At 39.8% G+C, this 22,701-nt stretch overlaps 1 protein-coding gene across 1 annotated transcript; it reads left to right on the top strand.

Annotated features, from left to right (window-relative positions):
• Positions 1 to 1,258: 1,258 nt before the first annotated feature.
• LOC145396835 (uncharacterized) lies at positions 1,259 to 22,395 on the top strand. Its single transcript, XM_080270119.1, has 10 exons — positions 1,259 to 1,288; positions 6,424 to 6,571; positions 7,058 to 7,131; positions 8,654 to 8,954; positions 10,325 to 10,451; positions 11,390 to 11,502; positions 11,816 to 11,980; positions 12,017 to 12,205; positions 20,972 to 21,005; positions 22,250 to 22,395. Exons 2-10 carry the CDS (start codon positions 6,424 to 6,426, stop codon positions 22,374 to 22,376), a joined length of 1,278 nt encoding a protein of 425 aa, XP_080126245.1. The 5' UTR covers positions 1,259 to 1,288; the 3' UTR covers positions 22,377 to 22,395.
• The last annotated feature ends 306 nt before the right edge of the window (positions 22,396 to 22,701 follow it).

Below are 22,701 nucleotides of genomic sequence, written 5' to 3'. Positions count from 1 at the left end.
CACTCAACTTTCCTGTATGCTTGCGGTTTGAGAAGTGTTTGATTGCACTACAGCCATAAGCCAGCATGATTTTCCGCTAGTACGGCTTCAAAACCACTTTATATTTTCTTGATTTTAGGAAACATAATTTAACTCTCAGATCTCGGGGAACGACTCCTGCATTTTACCCTGACACTCCAGACGATTTTACTCGCCAGTGGCAACTTCCTTTTCTGTATCCGTTGATGGATAATGGATAAGAGATAAATGAATTCCCCAAGCTAGACCTTGATCGATCATATAGTCCCCATAAGATGACGGGAGAGCGCTACGTCTCCCAGCAGGGCAACTACCCGGGCGGGGAGCGAACTTTCGACTCTTCGGTCTTGAATCAGGCGCTCTACCACTGAGCCACCCTGTCCCCACGCAGGTAAGGAAAGGGAAAATGTTCCCTCGAGCTAGTCATATAGCCCTGCTAGGTGACAGGAGGGCACTACCCCTTCTGGCATGGCAGTTACCGGACATGGCTCGAACTCACGATCCCCATTTCCGAATCCGACGCTCTACCACTGAGCCACCCTGCTCTCGTCGTAGGTAAGGAAAAATGAGTTTAGATCAATGGGTAGGTACAGTACGTGGCATAGTTGGTACGGTGTGTCCCCCTCCGACGTCATCGCCATCTATTCTAGAAGATAAGAGGTACCGGCAGAAAGCTAGGCTGATTACCCGGGTATATAATTATTCACCCAAAATAGTATGAAAATGAAACGATGAGGAGAATATCAATGAGAAAAAGTAAAGAAGAATATCACTTTCAGTGTTACGCCATTCGCTCACTGGTGGCGTTGCTGTTTGTTTATAAGGTAGGGCGGTCTGTTTAAAATGATAGGTTTAAGATTACGACAATGTACCGGTAACATTGTTCGTGCACTTTTATGATCGAGCGATGAATGTTGACTTTACTTGTAACTGATCAATGGAGGTTAAAGCCACATTTTTGCCTAACATCATCCATCTGTCATCGCATGGTGGCTGTCATCTGTCATCTGTGCGGAGGAGCTGTGGACTCTGCAACATCTTTCTTATTTATTTATTCTGCGCATAACTCGTCATATCCTCTTGTATTTTATTTATGCATCCCACGTCGATACATGAGTGATATAAATGACGTACGAGGGATGTAGAAGTTTTAGATGTGTATAGATCGCAGAGAAGTCCCGTATGTTTTCCAAAATTCCAATGATCCTCTTGCAAGTTCCCTTGGGTGTGGACGCCGGCAAGTTCGTTTGACCACCAATCCATTGTTATCGTACGTATCGAATAGTTCAGTATCAAATAAGAGATGCCTTTTGATGTTCAACATGGTGTTTATATATTAATGAACGTCTAGAGGTTAAATTGCAGCCATTCCAAAAATATCTTTTAGGAAATGTACCCAACCCGATGATGGTGATGAGTTTTTTATTTTTTATTTTTTTAGCCTACCTATCCAGACAGTGTCTAGGCAAGTAACACCTTAAAGATACAAGAATTTATGCTGGGAAATAGTTTGATTAATGAGCAGTTATAAAATTGTATATTTATATTTGCATCAAGCCCCATGTGCTTGAAATGCTATGTATTTAGGTAAAGATATTTTTGCTTTTGTACCAGTAGCCTATTTAACATATTGGTTATATCTTTCAGTCAGTATTAATTATTTTTAGATTACCTAGAGGAGGATCCTGGTGAAACTGCAAGAGAGGTCCCATGCATAAATCTACAGTTGTAAATTTTTTCTCAAGTTATGATGTAATCGTCATTTTGTAAGCATTGAGAGGTTGTAGGAATGTGTAATTTTTAAGATATCTGCTATATAACCAACAGTTTTACATGCAAACCATGGCAAGCAGCCACCTGTGTTGCCAGATTTTAAGGTTGATTCTACTCCATAGTTAACTCATCACTAATTGTTTGTTCCTACTAACCTAACCTAATATGACCTACCCAAACTTAACACAACTTACCCTAACCTAAAATAATCCAGCCGGACCTAACAAACCAGAACAGTTTGGGGGCAAAAGAGTTTCGGGTCCCAATGACGCCATTGCTGACGATGACAAACCTAACATCGTGCTGTCTAGAATTTGAATGTCTTAAGTGAATTATGCAATTTTGAGTAACATAAATGATATTTCTGCAGAATCTGGGTATCATAATGAATTTCTAATTATGAAAGCTAATCCTTGTCTGGAAGTTTTCATCATATGGTAAAGTCTCTCCTACAGTTTGTCCAAGTTCCCATGAACAGATATTGAAATTAGGGGAAACTTGCTAGGGATCACCATTCAATATTTTTGTAAGTAATCTGTAGCTTAATTATCTTTGTGATAGATTGAATTTGTAGAAATGCATAAATTTGAAAATATTAAATATAACCAAATTATGACACCTGGTGGTTTAGTGGGCAATTAAGGTGCTCCAATCGGATTGAGCCAGTGCAGGTTTATATCCAAGGGGTGGTTGGGGTTTATTGCTCATGTAATACCACTCAGAGATGAGTTAGACAGGTCACTCTCATCTTAAATGTCGGGACCAGCTTGCCTACCCCTGGGCTCCTATACTCCTCATGGGCCAGCACTGGACTAGATGAATGAATGAATGATTAATTATACAACTTCCATTTTCATATGCAGACCTTGGCAAATGGCACCAGCAGTGTTGGGCCTTCAGGCTGATTTTTTTCTAAGATCAGTTCATTACCGATTGTTTCGTCCCTGCTAAGCTAACCTAATATGATTTTACCTAACAACCTAACCTAATGTAACCAATTAAAATTGAGGCTCAATGGGTTTCAGGTGTACTGATCTATTGCCCTGTGTACGATGCTGGCCCAGGTGTAAGCAAGTTTAACTGTGCCTTTAGTAGCATAAACAGTTGTTTCTGCAGAATTTGGGTGTCATACACATACTGGTAGCTACAGTTATGAATGTAAATTCATCATAAACTTTTCATTATTTGTTAAAGGGAGTTCTCTTGTTGTTTGTCCAATAATAACTACTGGTATTAGCTTTCCTAATTGTATTCAGATTATGATGTCCAGGTTCTGTGGAAATAACAAATTATACTAAGAGCACTAAAGTTAAATTTGTCGATTCCAGCAGTGGCATCCTATGGAGGGTAATGGATCGATTCAGACCTGAAACCCATATGCCCTGAAGATGTTTTGATTAGTTAGGTTAGGCTACATTGTTAGGTTGGATTAGATAAAAAAAGCAGAGATGAAACAGTTGGTGACAGATTGACTCTGAGCCAGATCATCATGAAAGCCCAGCATGGTAGGCAGTTGTTTGTTGTAGTATGTGTCGTAAGACTTGTGAAGTGTTATAGGCTAATTAACATCTTGGACATTACACATTTCTGCAACTTTTAAAATCTGAGAAAGAAATGTTTTGTAATTGAAAATTATATGCATACGAGCCCTCCTGCAGTTTCACCACATTTCTAAGGTGCCAAAAATTATAGCGCTTTGTATTACTGTACTGTAATCAGTATACAGGCGAGCCCTGTAATGCAAGCATGGACTATACAAGAAGCCTGTGATACAAGAATGGGTTTAGACCCAAACTTGGTGATACATGCAGGATGAGTTAACCTAACCCAATATTTCCCACAAATTATGTACTGTACTCTGTTATACGAATCTTTGCAATTATTTCCCCCCCGCCCCCATTATACAAGTTTGAGCTATCCAGGCAGCCCTCCCTTAACATATCCGACTCATATATTGGGACCCGCCCATATAATATAGCCTGTATACCTGGAAAGAAGTTGATTGGGATTTTCCAAACTACTCTACTGTAACTCATGGAAAATCTTTGAAATCATAAAATCAGTTTCGTTGAGGTGCTGATACAGTACTGGATATTTGTGATTCTTTTAATGATAGTTTTTATTTTCAGCCACAGACAGTAATAGTAGCAGCCAATCCCATATTAACCACATCTGAGATGAAGTGCCCAGAGGCTAGGTTAACAATGTAGCTATAGTATATTTAGTTATCCAGACTTACAGTTTTGCGTTTATTCAATAATTAGTGAAATCGCATTTAAATGTTGGTCTTTGTTTGGATACTTTAGCAATATTTATCTAGGAGGTACCGGTACTTGCCTGTCTCATTAATGTATACTTTACAGGTGTACCTCAATATACAATACCCTTAGATGCGATACCCCGGCTTAAAGATGGGGGTAGAAATACCACCATACCCTGCCTGATGATGGCCAAACTCTGGTTTAACAATGGGTTTTGATTTTTTTTACCGATTTCAATGATATTTTAGACTAAAATTATGTGTTTAGGTTGATTTATAAACAGTGTTTTAGCCATAGGTGGGGTGAACGTTGTTATTTTGGGATACAGTTTACTAAGGTTTATTTTTTTCAGACATATTTGACAATTTTCAGGTTTTATTTGTTGGTTTAAGTGAGTTATTTACAGGTGTTGGGCTTAGGTTAGGTTCTTTTACAGCTGTTAGGCCATTTAGATTGGCTTTAAACTTGTTTTGGGGCTCATTTGGGTGGGTTTGGGACTTGGTTAGGGGGAAACCCCAGACTGAAAAATGCATCCCATTACTTTACATGTTAAATCTACCCCAATATACAATACCCCGTCTAACGATGGATTTTTACCTGACCAATTCCATCGTTAAACTGGGGTTTACCTGTACCTGCATTTAGCCGTATCAACCCAGTGACGTTCATATTTTTACTGGTACTAGATGATTTTATTCAGTTTAAGAGAGACCTCGGCAAATGTAGTTACTACGTAGACCAACACTGCCTGTATTTTTTATTGATTTATTTTTAACTTTATTCGTTTTTTATTGCTGAGTTCAGATCATATTCAGATCTGACTTATTATAATATGCTGTACATCCTCCCAATAAGATATGAAAGGGACGAAGGTGTTTTAGTTCAGGGGCTGTAACACACCACGTTCTCCCACAGAGGAAAGTAGTGTGATTCATATTAGTCAGTTACATTATAAACTGAATAGGCCATGTTTGTTTAGGTTCTGAACTAACCTAACCAAACCATTAGGCCCTGATTCTCTAATACATATCACACTAATTAGTTAGGTGGAAGAACACACTTGACAGGTAAAGGAAAATTACGATATATACTGCTGGGGGGGTGGGAGGAATACAGTTTAGCTTCAGCATTATCAGGGTTTGTGTTAGTTTTGTCTTCTAGAGCTTGGTTTATTGAGTAATTTTCACTTTAAACTACTGATGTTAAAATTTTTTTGGCTTCCTAGTATAGTGGCATACAAATTCTCAAATCAGAAAACCAATATACGAAAACTTCCACTTTCCAAAATATATTTTCATGGGATAGTGGGTTCTTGATATCACCTGCACTCACACAATCAGTGCATATATGAATACTAGGTTTTCTTATTGACAGAAAACAAATACTGTAATAAGTTATTATTGCAAGGTACTTTATTGTGTAGTATTTACTATTAATGGTGCTGTACTATGGGGTGTTTATAACATGGTTTTCTTATTAGGTACTGTATCATTATGAGTCTAAACGCCACTTTTTTTTTTTTTTTTTTTTTTTTTTTTTTTTTTTTTTATACCTAAGCCTTTTTTATTTCAGAGTTTGTACTGTATTTATTTTTTAAAGTACTGTATCGCCTAAACAGAGTACAGTTAAACCTTGATATAACTGACTTCAGTAGACCGGAATTCGCTTTTATCGGAATCGAGGAGCTACTGGACTAAATTCCTATACAGTAAAACCTCGATATAACAGACTTCAATAGACCCCCTCCTGGGGGTAGGGGGGTTTCAAGAATACTCCCCCAGTATCCCTGCTTGTCGTATGAGGCGACTAAAAGGTTTGTTGGTGAGTCAGGGCCCCACCCTGTAAAAAGAACTAACTAAACAAGCAAATAAAGCTACCGGACTAAAATCCTATATATCGGAAAAAGTCCGATAAAGCCAGAAGCAGTCCGGACTGCTTGACCACTTCAGCTATGTTCACTACAATTAGATAAATAAAAGATATGTTTATCAGTGTACAGTACAGTATTATTATATATATTATACCATTTGAGTACTGTAGTGAAGGTATAAAAATAGTTCAGTACTGCAGTGGTAGTGAAAACAGTTTAAAAACTGTTGGTGCAATCCGGACTAATGTCTGATATATCCGAAAAAGTCCGGATCGGCAGGGGGAAATCCGGATGTCACTTTTTTCAGAATGGCTTGGGCCCCAATTAGTCCGTTATAGTGAGGTCTTACTGTATAGAACTTTGTAATATTTTGGAAGACATCATCGGCATATAATGAAGACTGTGTGTATTATTTGTATAGTATAGAAAAGGTTGTAATATTTTTGAATACTATATGGTTTATATTTTACTTCTGATGAGGGCTGTTTAATATTTTCATAGATGATGTCAGTGTACGCATGTGGTCTGAACACCAGCAGCCAGATAATAAAGGAAGGTCCTGGTGTGATATGCTGCCCTACCCCTGTTGCATGGGCCACGGACATCACACAAGCCAGAGTTGCCTTCACACATATATTTTGGCACACAGGTACAGTTTTTTTTTTCCATTTTGCCCCTTTTTACACTTGCACATCAACTTACTCAACTTTTCTCATTTCACTTGCATTCACTGTCACCCTCACTGACACTGTTTCACATATTCTTTCTTCCACTTCCTGTCAGAATCGTTTGTTTTATACTCACTCATATTCTCATTCACTGATTTTCAGTTCTTCCTGCGATTTTTTTGTTATACACTTACTGTACTTTCATTTACACTTCAGGTCAGTCACATTTGACACACTGTTATTTATGCATACAAATTTCATGCGCATTCTTTTTCTGTCCTTTCACTCATCCACAGTCACTTATGTACAACAGTTTGCGGGTTGTGTGTGCAGTATTTATATGTCTGTAAAACTTGTAGCAGCAAGAATATAATAAAAAGGGCATCCTTGGACTGAATGGGCTAATAGTACAGTTTTGTCATACCTTGTTTTGTGTGCAGTAGTTATTTATTGATGATTTCTCTCAGGAAATGGGTGGAAATGCACGGGATTTGAGCAAGAGAATGTTCCTGATGAAGCAGCTATTGAAGGAGATATAAAGGTAAACTCTGTACAGTAAGGCCTTGTAAGTTGTCTTTTTTTGACATTGTTTTTGTTCTTAAGTTCCACAGCAAGTTACGAAAAGTGCTTATTGCAGATCCCTGGCTGTCTGTAAAGCTAATTTGCCATTTTTTGACAGTTTACAGTGCCATTTAACGTAAGTAGTTGTGATATTTTAATTATATTATTGGCATAAAACAGACTGCACATATGTCATACCATACCATTCACAGATGGTGCAGTTCATCATTTTAACTTGATTTGCCACGTTCACAAGCTGTACAGTGTAGTTGGGAAACCTAGAGCACAGCTCCTCAGTCTCATTAATGACCTAAATCAGAGGAGAGAAGAATTACCAGGGACAGGGCCCCTCCCTTCCCCTTTCCCTTTCAGTGCCAAAGGAGTTATGAGGCAAGTTGCAAAAATGTACAGTACTAGGTACGAACTCTCCACTGTAACTTGGCATTAGAATTGTCATCTCTGCATCTTGAGTGTCTAGTTGTAACAAAAGGATAACACTAGAGTGTGATGCTGGTCATGAAGAAGTGCTAGCCAGACGATGTAGAGCTACCCTATAGTACAGGTGGATCCTGTTGTACGAGCGTCTGCCATACGAGAAACTGATGATACGAGATTGGGCAATTTAGACCCAAATTTGGGGATGCGAGCAGGTCAGCTAAGCTAGCCCTGTTCTTCCCATAAGTTACCATATGTACTCAGTTACGTGAGTGTTTGTGATCCCCCCCCCCATCATACGAGTTTTCCTGTCTGAGCAGTCCTCCATCAACATATCTCACTTGTATAATGGGACCTGCTTGTGTTGTTTTATTCCACCATAATAAACACAGTAAACTCCAGAAGGACAAAAATGTCCTCCTAAATTAAGGTGGACAGATCATGGTATTGTTTCCAAGTCCTCTCAAATAGTACAAGTATGGAGGAAGGAAAGTTTCCTGACCATATCTTGTTGCCTTTTCTAACATACAAGGTAATTTAGTCACAGGTTGGCAATTCCCCTGCATATTGTCATTCCCACAGAGACTTGGTTGATTTTACCAGGTATTGTGTTCAGTATTGTACTCCACAGTAGATCATTGCCTTAATAATCTTTTGATCTGTAGACTTTATTGCTATATTGATAGTAGATTTTGACTTGTAGTGTACTGTACCATTTCATCTTTATTTAAAGTAGAGATTAGAGATCTATTTGTATAGCTAAATAACAGAGGATCCATGATTTGGTGTGTTTCTTATAGGAAGTGAATGTATGAGAAAGTGAGGTGTGGATATTGTGATAGTGAAAAGAAGTGACAGAATATAGAAGTGAATGAATAAAGCACAGTAAACTTTTGGCAGGTCAACATATATTGACTGTAACCTTGTGGAAGGCATGTCTTCTTTTGAAGTTATAAAAAAATTACTGTGTAGATTAACTGCATTTCAAAATATTATTCATATTAAATTGTCTTATGCAGTTCCTCACAGTATTGCAGCTCTTTTCCTATATCATTCCCTTTTTGCAGATATATGCCAGTGATAATCGTACAGTTGCAGTCAGTTCTGATGGTTCCCTCTTAACTTGGGAGAAAAGGTGGAGAAATCTACACTTCCAGCGTTGCCAGGAAGAGCTGGAGCCTGATGACCAGCATTCAGACGACATGGAAAAAGAGGATTCAGTAAAGCCTGAAAAAATAATGAAAGTATCAAGTGATTCTGAGTCAATCAAGAGAGAGGAAGTAGATACTTGTCACCACAGCCCAAACTGTTCCTTGTCCTTCTCCCAAGTTGCTTTAGAGGATAATGCACTTCTTGCTTTAAGTACAGGTATGTGTTGTTAGCGTGCCCTGTGTACTAAGTCAACCAATCATACAAGGTCATGCTTCCTCTTAAGGAAATAAGGTCGTGAATTATGTGGGAGCCCATCTGTGAAACATAAGAAAGGGGGATACTTGGAGAAGACCAGGTGGCCCATACTCGACAACTCTTGTGAAGGGAGTGACAAGTACGAAAGTAAGTTGAGGGTAGCAAACAAGTTATTTGCAATGTTCTATATTCCCCAGGGTTTGAGAAACTTATCCCATGAGAGTGTTGAGGTGTTGGTGTCTTGTAAATTGAGAGAACTGTCAACTTAGCTTTATAGGTGGCATTGGACTTAATAGGCAGCTTTCTGTACGGTAATTTACTGTGAACCTGAGAGCAGAAAAGAATAGAGTAATGGGGACCATTAGGATTTACTTTATATCAGTACTTTCCACAATAGGGTAGGAAAATTGCTGATATTATTCATTGTATCTCATTCACCTTGGTTGATCTCTTCAGGCTGATTAAAATGATCTGGTGGCTGCAGAATACAGTACTACAAACAAGATGTCATCACCCAAAACTAGATTAAATTGTGGCAGCAAGACAAAAACTGTACCTACCTAGCTACCTTCCTCACTACCGTCTAATGTATCTGCCTGGAAAGGGTCAAAGGGTTGTTGCTGGTATTTTGCAGTCATGTTATTTGGTTAGGCATGTGATGAGCCAGGATTGTTGGGACATGAATGGTGTGTGAAAAATTTGTATGCTGTTAGTAGTTTTCATGCTTACATACTTTCTCTTGCCATGTTTTCAGGACCCTACCTCATGTTATCATCGGGTAGGAAAATGTTAGTAACTAATTGATATAGAACATCAGACTGTTTAATTGAAAAGTAGAACATTTGCAGACAAAAGAATAAGGGATTGTAGCCTCAGTAGCTCATCCACCTTAACTTGGTGAAGATTTTTATTCTTGTATATCTTATTATCTCTAGCACAATGGCAAAGCAAGGCAGTACTGTGGCTTTACTTTTTTTTCCTCTCTCAAATAGCACTATATTCTAGTGATAATGTGTTGCAGTTGAACAGTGCTAATCTCTGTTACAGCTCAGTAGTGGAATATGAGAGTACAGTTGTACATCCATTCCTTAGCACTGCATTGTCATGAGCACCATGCAATATACTTATTTTACCATATTCTTTTGTTATAGTTCAGTGGCAGAACAAGACAGTATTTTGGCTCTCCATTCTTTCTGTTGGACTTTTTCATGACTAGCATGAAATTTTAATGTAACTTTAGTTACAGCTCAGTATTCAAAATACAGTAGATAGATGGTAATTGTAGGGTAAGTTGAAATGGAAGGAGTATAATGTATATTACCTGTATTCAGATGGTGTGGTGTTCAGTGGAGGTGTTGCTGTACCACTACGAACCAAGGTGAAGGAGGTGGCTGTGGGGAAGGAGCACTGTATGACGCTAAGCCAAGATGGAGAGGTGTACACCTGGGGCAGTGGAATGTGAGTCTTCCAGACACTACTTTGTCCACCTTATATTATCATCAGCTTCTTCGACCTAACAGTATTTCTTACTAATACTTGATGTGAGTAGCATCCAGAAATAAAAATAATAAAACAAAAAAGAGGACTGATTTGGCAGATGTACATGAAGCACATAAAATAAATTAATCTGTGCAGATGGTAAGGTCGGTGAGATGGAGTCAGGATTTCAGGAGCAGGAATGATACGTGGATGATTGTGTGGCTCATTTCACTGGGCATTCAGCTGATATTTCTCCCATTTTGTACTTTCTCCTTTTTCTGGGCACCACCTCATGCCATCTTAAAGTTAGAGATTTAAGATACTGATGATGATCTCTTTGCTGCTGTGCCCATATACAGTAGACTCTGTACTGCATCAGTTGGGTGTAAGCCCGATCTGATAGTCCCCCCCCCCCTGGAGTGGGGTTTCAAGCACATAATTGAAAATGTATTAGTAAAATAATGTAACCTAGTGCTAAAAATGAAAACTCTACCCATTGTACACCAACTTGTCCCTTAATTTTACACTCATGTCATAGCACTCCTACATGAATAGCCCAAGTGAGTGGGAGAAACTGCTGCCAGTGTTGGTAACTGTGTTCTGTGTCATCCCACATGCGGGAAACAGTCTGGTAGGCCTGGGTCACGTGCCCCATGTGATGATAGTATACATTAAATACAAAAGTGTCTGGTGGCCCAGAGTTGTCTGGTTGGTCCATGTAGTTTTTCCCATTTACCGGATGGTACCCGATATGTGTGACAGTTTGTCCAGGGCCTTCATAGTAACAGTGTGATATGTGGCCTGGCAGGGGACAGTCAAGTGGGGGTTTACTGTAATTAGTTTATTTGTCTGTATTCCATAACTTAGCGTATTCACAAATCGTATCTGTGTTTCTAACAATATCCTCCTTCCTTTAGGCGTGGACAACTGGGCATTGGTGAATTGAGTAATAGTGAAAAGCCTCTTGTAGTTGAAAGTCTTCAGGGTATTATCATCTCGTCCATTGCTTGTGGGGCTTGGCACTGTCTTGGTGAGTATTGTACAGTTGCATTGGTGACTTTATTTTATTGTCGTTATGATGTTGTAATAGTCATTATTATCAAACACACACACACACACACACACACACACACACAATGCCTTGTACTTACGTAATAATGTGTAGAGACTTTTTTTTTTTTTTTTTTTTTTTTTTTTTTATAAGCTTTGCTTAGGGAACAATGTTGCAAGCTTTGAATTAAATTGAAACTATAGTCCATTGCAGCATTGTCATTGTTGTTGTTGTTGCACTGAATAGTGAATCATCACAACTTATGTCCATTTAATAAACTTTCCTTTTGCAGCACAGAGTGAGTGTGAGGATGTGTATGTTTGGGGATGGAATGAGAGTGGTCAGCTTGGCTTCCCTCAACGTTCCCAGAACAATCATATCATATTTACGTCATTCCAACACACTTGTCAGTGCCCTGGAAGCCAAAAAAATATTAAACCACAAAGCATAGTTGACAGTCAACACTGGTCTCGTGATGTAAGTGGAAAAGGAGAGGGTAAAGATGTAGCAGAAGGTGTTTCAGCAAAGCAAAATGATAATTCTACTGACCCCAGAATTAACAGTCATCGCAGTAGAGAAGTGGTCAATGTGCAGGCATCCCCCAAGCTGCTAGACTTCTGGGCTGAAGATGTGAATGTTGTCAGCATTGAATGTGGAGACAGACACACACTGTTCCTACTAGGTGAGTAATGACTTTAGTGTTGTTATTATGTTATACAGTATTTTGGCTTAAACCACCTGCTTGTTATTTTGTGTCAGAATTATTGGTAGGTGGGGGTGCTCACCATTCACTCACTCATTGTAGTGCTGCTCTCGGGTGGCTGCCCTTTCCTCTCGTCCCGCATTATTTCCTTTCATTCTCTTATGTTGTTCTTTCCCTCATTCTTTCCTCTTCCTTTTGTGTATGGGTGACTCTACACTGAGTGACAAGCCAAATGGTTTCCTGTACATCAGGGAACCATTTACTACACTGGGTGGTAATCATAAGTTATGGTGCCTGGTGTTTTAGTGGGTAATTAAGGCACTCCAACCAGGTTGAGCTTGTGTCACTTCATATCCAAGGGGTGGTTGGGGTTATTGCTCAGGTAATGTCACTCAGGGATGAGTGAGGCTGGCCAGTCTCATCTTAAGTGTCAGGACCAACCCACCTAGCCCTGGGTTCCTATGCTTCTCATGGGGCAACACAGGTTTAGATGATGGGTGGATGGATGGGTAATCCAAGACACCATATAATTTTGTTAAACTGGTATTTTAAGGTCACGTGATACTTGCTGCTTTCATACAGGTAGCCATTAACATATTAGCACTAGACATATGTAAATAGCTCAGCCTCAGTCTGGTGCAAAAATTGCTGAAATGGCAACCTTACCAACATCATGCAATTACTCACCACGCTTGTCTGTTTTCCTCTTATCGCAGTTTTGATTCCTTATTTACATTTTAGCATTATACCGTATTCAGCATACTGTTATGCTTAACTCCATCATTATAATTCCAAAGTGATTAAAAGATGATGGTGATGAAACTAAAAGTGGTGAAGTAGACCCAAAATTGTATTGTCACATCCAAAATTCAGTCAGCTTTAAAGCAGGTAAAACTACTATTGCTTGTAGTATAGTATGCATTGTTAAACTACAGCTAATATATTTGAATTGTGTTTATACCATCATGTGATCAAATTTATGTGTGTGCAATTTATGAAAAATACTGATGGAGCATTCCATGTAATGCTGAATATGTTTTTTTTTTTATTAAAAAAATATATATTTTCCTTTGTTATTCATTTGTTGTTCAGTTTCTGCAGTTAATTAATTTATTTAACTGAAAGGATGTTTGATTAAGATTTTGAAAGGTAAGTCAATTTCTTTAAATTTTAAAGGAAAACTGTTCAGGCTACATTGCATTTGATGTTTGTTGATATGGTTGGTTAGCTGCTCAGCTGTCTCCTGTCACCACTGCTGAACTTCTTGCCCATTTTCCCTATTCATATCCTTTTTGTTCTGTTGTCAGGTAATATGTTGAACTTCCTTTGATATCCCATGTATGGTCTAATTTTGCTTATGTATTGTTACATAGCCTATGATTTCATCATCCTTTGTGTAATTTTAACGCACAGTTGCTGCATGTTTGATCACGAGCGTGTTCTGCCTCAGTTCCCCCCTTCTACCGTTATAGTAGAGTAAGTCGTCCTATCTGTTGTCCAGAGCGGGATTGTCAACTCTATGTCCCCATGGCTTCATTTGCGCGTCCTTCTTACAAGTTGTATCAGGCTCTGCCGGCCCCTATATAATGAGCTCAGTCTCTGCATCATTGCCACTTAGATCTGCTCCTCATTTTGTTCACATCTCTGTCCTCCCCTGTACAGATATTATTATTGTGAGTGCTCAAGAAATCTCCAACCATCTAGCAGCTGTGTGTAATTTGAGTATAACTGTTGTTGCATTTTTTCTTGTACTGTATAGCATAAGTTTAATTTGTAGGCCTAGTGAAGTTTTTGTAATTCGTGTGGGGTTCTTTATGTCAATCATTTTTGATAATAGTTTGTATCTGTAATTATTTATCTGGCATTCACTGAGTATTATCTGGTATCTCATTTTATCAGGGCTGACTTAGATAAATTTATTCTTGCTAATTTCGTGTTAATAGAGGCTATTGCAGTTAACCATATATTTAACCTGTTTATTTGCCATTACATTATCCTTAGGAGTCCTGAATGTTTTGTTGTTAGTTTAAGCATTAAACTTTATCTTGTAATTTTACCTAACTCTTTTGTTTTGAACCTGGAACTTTACGGGACAGTAGTGATTTTTAGTATTCTCACTTAAAGTGTACATTATCTTTCTCTGTTCCGTAACATAAATTTGGCGACCTCTTATCAGGATATTCAGGATGTTATCATAAGGATATTGTTTGATATTTTGTGACTGTGATATATTCATGATGGCTACTATTTCTACACTTGATGAAGCCAAAGATTTTTTGTCAAATGTGCAAACAGTGTGTGATATAGAAAACAGAACAAAGAATGAACTTAAGCTTGTTGCTCAACAATTGGGAATTGCAGTTCACTCTCATCATTCTAAAGATCAAATTGTTGGCATGATTAATAAGAGCTTGTTTAATGTAACTCCTCCAAATGAGCAAACGCAGATTGAATTAGCTAAGTTACAGCTAGCCCTGCAGGAGGCTTGTGCTAAGGAGGCGGAGTCTCGTGTAAAGGAGGCTGAATTTCAAGCACGTGCCAAGGAGGCTGAGTCTCAGGCTAAGGAGGCGGAATCTCAGGCTCGGATTCAGGAGGCACAGATACAGGCACAAGTTGAACTTGCCAGGATTCAGGCAGACCATGAGTATCGCATGAAACAAGGTGGAACTGGATCATCTTGCTCTGATGATTTTGATGTGGCTAAAAATGTTAAACTTGTCCCTCCTTTTAATGAATCTGATTTAACAAAGTATTTTCAGTTGTTTGAGAGGGTAGCTACAGGTTTTAATTGGCCTAAGGAGTATTGGCCAGTACTCCTTCAAACTGTTCTCACCGGTAAAGCTCAAGTAACTTATGCATCTTTGCCTCAGGATCAGTCTGATAATTATGATGTAGTAAAGAGCTTGATTCTTAAGGCCTATGAGCTTGTTCCTGAAGCCTATAGAGTAAAATTTAGGACAACTTACAAGCAAGATAAGCAATCCCATGTTGAGTATGCAAAAATCAAAGAAGATTTGTTGGAGCAGTGGTTAAATTCTAAGAATGTGGATTCTGATTTTGACAAATTTAAGCAGATGATTTTGCTGGAGGACTTCAAAAGGTGTATTAGTAAAGATGTAAGCCTATATCTTGATGAGAGAAGAATAGATAATTTGTCTGATGCTGCAGTTTTAGCTGATGAGTATGTTCTCACTCACAAGAGATATTCTAGAGAAAAAGGGAAAGCTGAGAGTAAGTACGTTGCCTCTACTCAGAGTACAGGTAACAGGAAAGAGAATAAGGATGATGTTTCTCAGGAAGTAAATACCAGCTTCACCTCTAGATTTCAGAAAAGTAAATGTACTTATTGTAGTAAGCTTGGTCATACTACGGAGAGATGTTTCAGGAGACAGCGTGATGTGAACAAAAAGGAGTCTTTAAATATTCAGTCAATTGGTCTAGTGTCCACTCTTGAGAGTTCCCAGAATTCTTTAACTGAGTTAACTGAACCTGCTTTGAGGGGTAACTTAAATTCTCATGATGGAGCTCCTCTTTTGAGCAGTAACGTGGGTGACACTCTCAAGAGTTCATGTGCTAATTTCCTGTCTGATGGTTTTGTCAGTCCTCTGGACAGTAATGACAGGAAATCAGTTAAAATATATCGTGATACAGGTGCTTGCCAATCCCTTATGCTGACCAGTGTTCTAGGCTCTAATGTTAATTCCTCTGATGAAACTGTAATCTTACAAGGTGTAGGGAATAATTACTTCTCTGTCCCTCTGTGCAGAGTGAATTTAGAGTCTGGTTTTGTTAATGGTTCCGTTATGGTTGGGTTGGTTGAGACACTCCCAATGTCAGGTGTAACTTTCTTACTTGGAAATGATATTGGTGGAAGTCAAGTGTGTCCAGCTCCTCAGTTGTCTAGTGAGCCAGTGGCGGCGTCCCAGGATTGTGATGTCCCTGATGTGTTCCCTGCATGTGCTGTCACTAGGGCTAAGTCTAAAGTTACTGGTGATTTAGAGGATAATGATGATGATGATGTTATCCTAGCTGACACTTTTCTTGCTAATTTGGACCACTCACCAGATGAGGCAGTACCCCGTAGTGTTGATAATTTGTCTCGTCAAGAGTTGGTTGAGTTGCAGGTTGCTGACCCTGAGTTGAAAGGTCTAGCTAACTCTGCTTACAGTGAAGAAGAGTCAGCCGGTGCTTCTACTTGTTATTATGTAAAGTCAGGAGTACTTATGAGGAAGTGGAGACCCCCAACAGCATCAGCCGACTGTGAATGGGAGGTTGTACATCAAGTTGTCATCCCTCGTGTTTGTAGGCAGGATATCATTAGAGTGGCTCATGATTCCAGTTTGGCAGGACACCTTGGAGTGAGGAAGACTGTGGCACGCATTTTGAAACACTTCTACTGGCCAGGTATCTTCAGGGATGTTTCCTGGTATTGTAAGTCTTGTCACACCTGTCAAGTTGTGGGGAAGTGTAATCATACTGAAAAGGTTGCACCTCTAGTTCCCATTCCTCCTTTTGAGGCGCCTTTCACCCGTGTGTTGGTGGATATTGTGGGCCCTCTTCCTAAGACTTCTTCAGGATTTTCTTATGTGTTGACCCTGATTGATATGGCTACTCGTTATCCTGAAGCCGTTCCACTTAGAAACATCTCAGCGAAGAACGTGGTTAAGGAAATGCTAGGGTTCTTCACAAAGTTTGGTCTGCCCAAGGAGGTACAGTCAGACCGGGGAAGTAATTTCATGTCAAACGTTTTCAAACAGTCTCTGAAAGAGTTGGGCATCACCCAGATCACGTCTTCAGCTTACCATCCCCAGACCCAAGGAGCGTTGGAGAGATATCATCAAACACTCAAATCGATGCTCAAGAAATACTGTTTGGAACATCAGAAAGACTGGGATAAAGGTCTTCCATTCGTTGTGTTTGCCGCAAGAGAATCTCCAAATGAATCACTGGGCTTCTCACCTTTTGAACTACTGTTTGGCCATGAAGTAAGAGGACCCCTTAAGTTACTCGAGGAATGCTGGCTGTCGGAGGAAGATGACGTCAACCTGCTGGAGTATGTGATGAAGTTCAAAGAACGGCTGTCCACTGCTTTACAGCTGGCGAGAGAGAATTTAGGAGCTGCTCAGGAGAAGATGAAGTCTTGGTATGATAAGAAGTCCAGGTTACGCCACTTTCAGCCAGGAGATCAGGTTTTGATTCTGCTACCAGTTCATGGGCAACCTCTTCAAGCCAAGTTTAGTGGTCCTTATTTCGTGGAGAAGAAACTCAGTGATGTCAACTATGTCATCGCCACACCAGATCGTGGAAAGAGCAAGCAACTATGTCACATCAACATGCTAAAGTTATATCACAGGCGGGACGAAGATAATCCAGTCTGCACTGTAGCTGTTCCACCCGAGTCTGCAAGTGAAGCTCTCCCATGCAGTATGAGCCTGAGTGATAGTTTGGGGAAGAATCCTGATATCATGAATGATCTCCAGACTAAGCTTTCTCATCTACCACCCAAGGAAAGGCAGGAGTTTTCGGCATTACTGCAGGAGTACCCGCAAGTGTTCCGTGCCACTCCAGGAAGAACCACTGTGTTGATGCATGATGTCGATGTTGAAGACGCAAAGCCAATTAAATTGCCTCCTTACCGTGTGAACCCAGTGAAAGTTCCTCTCATCCAGAAGGAGCTTGGCTACCTGTTGGACCACAAGATGATTGAGCCCTGTCAGAGCGAGTGGAGTTCTCCTGTCACTCTGGTCCCTAAGCCAGGTGGGTCACAGCGGCTTTGCATTGACTACAGACGTGTTAATCAGATAACCAAAACAGACACTTACCCTCTCCCTCGTGTGGAAGATTGCATAGACAAGATCGGAAAGGCTAGGTACTTAAGTAAGTTTGATTTGTTAAAGGGATACTGGCAAGTACCTATGACTGAACGTGCTAGGGAGATCTCATGTTTTGTAACATTAAGAAAGACATTTGCATGTTCTGTAATGCCATGTACAGATTGTTTTAGAGTAATAAGAAATTTCCTTTGTAAATTTCTTTTTTCTTTGTGGGGAGGTGTTACATAGCCTATGATTTCATCATCCTTTGTGTAATTTTAACACACAGTTGCTGCATGTTTGATCACGAGCGTGTTCTGCCTCAGTTCCCCCCTTCTACCGTTATAGTAGAGTAAGTCGTCCTATCTGTTGTCCAGAGCGGGATTGTCAACTCTATGTCCCCATGGCTTCATTTGCGCGTCCTTCTTACAAGTTGTATCAGGCTCTGCCGGCCCCTATATAATGAGCTCAGTCTCTGCATCATTGCCACTTAGATCTGCTCCTCATTTTGTTCACATCTCTGTCCTCCCCTGTACAGATATTATTATTGTGAGTGCTCAAGAAATCTCCAACCATCTAGCAGCTGTGTGTAATTTGAGTATAACTGTTGTTGCATTTTTTCTTGTACTGTATAGCATAAGTTTAATTTGTAGGCCTAGTGAAGTTTTTGTAATTCGTGTGGGGTTCTTTATGTCAGTCATTTTTGATAATAGTTTGTATCTGTAATTATTTATCTGGCATTCACTGAGTATTATCTGGTATCTCATTTTATCAGGGCTGACTTAGATAAATTTATTCTTGCTAATTTCGTGTTAATAGAGGCTATTGCAGTTAACCATATATTTAACCTGTTTATTTGCCATTACATTATCCTTATGAGTCCTGAATGTTTTGTTGTTAGTTTAAGCATTAAACTTTAACTTGTAATTTTACCTAACTCTTTTGTTTTGAACCTGGAACTTTACGGGACAGTAGTGATTTTTAGTATTCTCACTTAAAGTGTACATTATCTTTCTCTGTTCCGTAACAGTATTTAAAGGCAAAAAGTGTATTGCAAATACCATTTGATGACGCTAATGCACTGCATATCACTGGCTGCACCAAAACTACTCCCACAGCTCACATACACTTTGAAACTAAAGTCCTTCCTGTTAGAGAGTATCAGGACATGAGAGGCACACATTTCTATGAGGCGGCCTACACTAACACTCATCACCACTGCTGTTGCATGACAGAGCCTCACAGCGCAACACAACTAGGTATATAAAAGTCACCGTGCAAACAGTATTCATCCTCAGATATAACTACACCAGCACTGTAGAAACTCCGACCTACTCATTTTATGTGTAGGGCTTTACAACACCTGTATCAAAGCATTGTATTACAAGCCTCGCTCCTGACACTTACTCATCAGAGATATCCATTAATAGAGCTGATCAGGTACGAAACGTCATCTGATTGAAGAAAATTATTTACAGTATTTGTTAATTTTTTGGAAGTATAGAGGGTGAAGTGCTTGAAAGGGTACAACAAGGAAAAGGTTACTGTTTTTTTTAAAGCAGTGATAAGAAACAGGGAAGTGAGCATGGAAGTGAAAAGGTTACTGCATGACAGTATTGTGATACCAACTCTAATGCATGGAAGTGAAGCTTGGACCTTGTTGAAGGAACACAAGTCAAGAGCGAGGGCAGTGGAAATTAGTTATTTGAGAGGGGCATGTGGAGTCACATGGAGAGACAGACTGACAAATGAGGAAGTGAAGGAGCATTGTGATGCGGGATGGAGTGGAGAGGTAGCCAAGAGAGGGGGGTGAGAGCTGCGAACAGGGCAGTGGAATGGCGGGGGGCAGGCAACATGGAAATGATTTGTTTGTGGCCGCCCCTTACGGGATTAAGGCATCTGGCAAGAGATAGTTTTTTTTTTTTTTTTTTAAGCATCAAGGTTATGGATTGCATTGTAAACTAAGCAAAAGTAATTTAAGTCCTTTTGTTTGGTTGCTTATCACTTCCGATTGAACAATAACCTTCAGATTTTCCATTTGAATATTTACCCTGATTTTAATTGTCATTCAGCAGCTTGATATTGGCCGGATTCATTGTTGTATATGGTGGTAGGTAGTGACAACCATCATCCACTCTGTTGTAGTGCTGACTACTGCTTCCTTCCCCAATCTCATTCGTTTCTGTGTTTTCCCTCCTTTCATCCTACTTCACCTTATCTGTCACTCTATTACTCTTCTATCTGCTGTAGGTGATTTTATACTGAGTGACAAACCTAATGGTTTCCTGTAACCCAGGAAACCATTTACTGTACAATTCTGGGTGGGAACCTTATAACTAACCTGAGTGAAGTTTTTTTTTTTTTTTTTTTTTTTTTTTTTTTTTTTGTCAGACTCTGGGCATAGGCTTCACAGCCTGCACTCAAGGCCCAGTAGTCCTCCTACATACCATACATCTCTCTACATGTCACCTGCTATGGTGGCCCTGTTAACTGGGGGAGAGAGAGAGAGAGAGAAAGAGTGCAGCTTCCACTCAGTAACAATATCTCCACACTTTCCCTGTGCCTTGCTCTGTCAAGGTGCTGTCAGCCACAAGGGAACATCAGTTCAGTGCATGGAATGGCCCTGCAGGGGCAGTTGCTTATATGTGGTTGATGGGTCTGCTCAGCCAGACAGACTGGGGTTGATCGACGATAACGACTAAACTGTACGTTCAGCAGCATTCACTAGTGCACAGATGATTTTATTTAGCCTGTGGGACACTTCATGCTGTCAATGTGTGAATGAGATTATATCTTACCTCTGCCTTACAGCATGCCTCTCCTAAGCTTAGTAATATCTGAGGCACCAAGGACTGAAATAGTACATCATTGATGGGGTTACTGAATTTTTTGTGCACATAGAGATAACATTCCTTTTTTTTTTATATTGCAGAAGATGGCAGTGCTTGGGCTGTGGGGATGAACAGGTGAGGATCGTGGTACAGTATGCACACTTAGTTTTTATTTAGAGTAATTTCACATAATCCCAATCAGTCCAGTGATGTATATTTTCACTTTACTCGGACTACCACCACCACTGTATAGGTTGTTCCCAACTTACAGTTGGGTTAATGTTTGAGAAACTAATCTTAAGTGAAATTTTTCGTAAGTCAAAAATGCATTAAATACACCTAACCAACCAAACATCATAGCCTAGCCAAGCCCACGAAGCAGAAAGCCTGCTTTATAATTAATTGGTGAATATTTCATTTAATTTATTGAATATTGTACTGAAAGTACAAGATCATGAAGTCAACAATTCGTAAGTTGATAATTATTTTGTAAAGCGGGGACCACCTGTACAGTATTATTAAGCTTCTGAAAAGTCATGTACTAATGGGGTCTATGAAGGTAACATCTAGCTCCTACACTTAAAAAAAAATATATATGTATCCATCCATCCATCATCCAATCGTACATTGCCCCATGAGGAGCGTAGGAGCCCAGGGCTAGGCAGTTGGTCCCGAAATTTAAGATGAGAGTGACCAGCCTCACTCATCCTTGAGTGGCATTACATGAGCAATCAACCCCAACCACCCCTTGGATATAAACCTTCACCGGCTCAATCCAATTGGAGTGCAATAATTACCCACTAAACCACCAGGCGCCAAAATTTGGTTATATGGTTACCACCCAGCGTAGTAAATGGTTTCATGGCGCACAGGAATCCATTTGGCTTGTCACTCAGTGTAGAGTCACCCACAGGCTGAAGGAAGTGGAAAGAATGAAGGAAAGAAAGACAGAAGAGGGAGTGTAAAGTCACCTGTAGGCAAAAGAAAGTGGAAAGAATGGAGGAAAGACAGACAGAGGAGGAAGGAGGGATGAGAGAAAAGGGCAAACACCCAGCAGCACTACATCGAGTGAGTGGATGGTGAGCTCTGCCACCTACCACAGTTATGTAATGCATCTAAAAAAAATAAATAAAAAATAGGTGCAGATTGTTAGACCTGGTGATGGAGTTAAGATTCTGGGGGTCTGGTTGATGTGTATATGATTGTCTAGCCCATTGCAGTGTGTATTCTGTAGATACAGTAGTTCTTTCATGCTTTATCTTTCCTTGTTTTCTGGATCCTCCCTCACCCCATCCATAGGTGAACAAAAACATCAGTGTGATGATGATATCAAGTCATGACATGGCAGGTACTCAAGTTTACCCTCTTAAACTCGGCAGATATGGTCAGCTGGGTCTGGGTCACACAAGGCCGAGTGAGGAGCCATGTGAGGTCTTGAGAGGTGTGGTCAGGGTATTTGCCGGGGGCTGGAACACTGTCTTCCTTACCTCCAGTCCTCACCCTTGAATCCCGTGCTTGAAGGAATGGAAAACTATACCCAGATGTGGAAAAATTGTGTTAGAGAGAGACAGCAGTTTTAGCTTCACTTGGATGCTGAAGGTATATTTAAATAATTTTATATCCTCTTAAGTAGCTAAATGGAAAGCAGATTTTTAATTATTTCTTAATTAATTAATGTTTATTTTTTCCTCGTCCTCCTCCTCATCGTCTAATCCTGTGTAGCCCCATGAGGAGCATAGGAGCCTGGGGCTAGACAAGTTGGTTACTGTAGTAAATTTATAGGGAATGCAGTGAGCATGTTGACAGAATGCATGTTGATGCTGTAGCAGAT

Source organism: Coenobita brevimanus, chromosome 39 (assembly GCF_032717465.1).
Source record: "Coenobita brevimanus isolate Jiangsu-jjx chromosome 39, ASM3271746v2, whole genome shotgun sequence".
Taxonomy (NCBI): Eukaryota; Metazoa; Arthropoda; class Malacostraca; order Decapoda; family Coenobitidae; genus Coenobita; species Coenobita brevimanus.
This window is presented reverse-complemented; position numbering and strand designations above follow the sequence as displayed.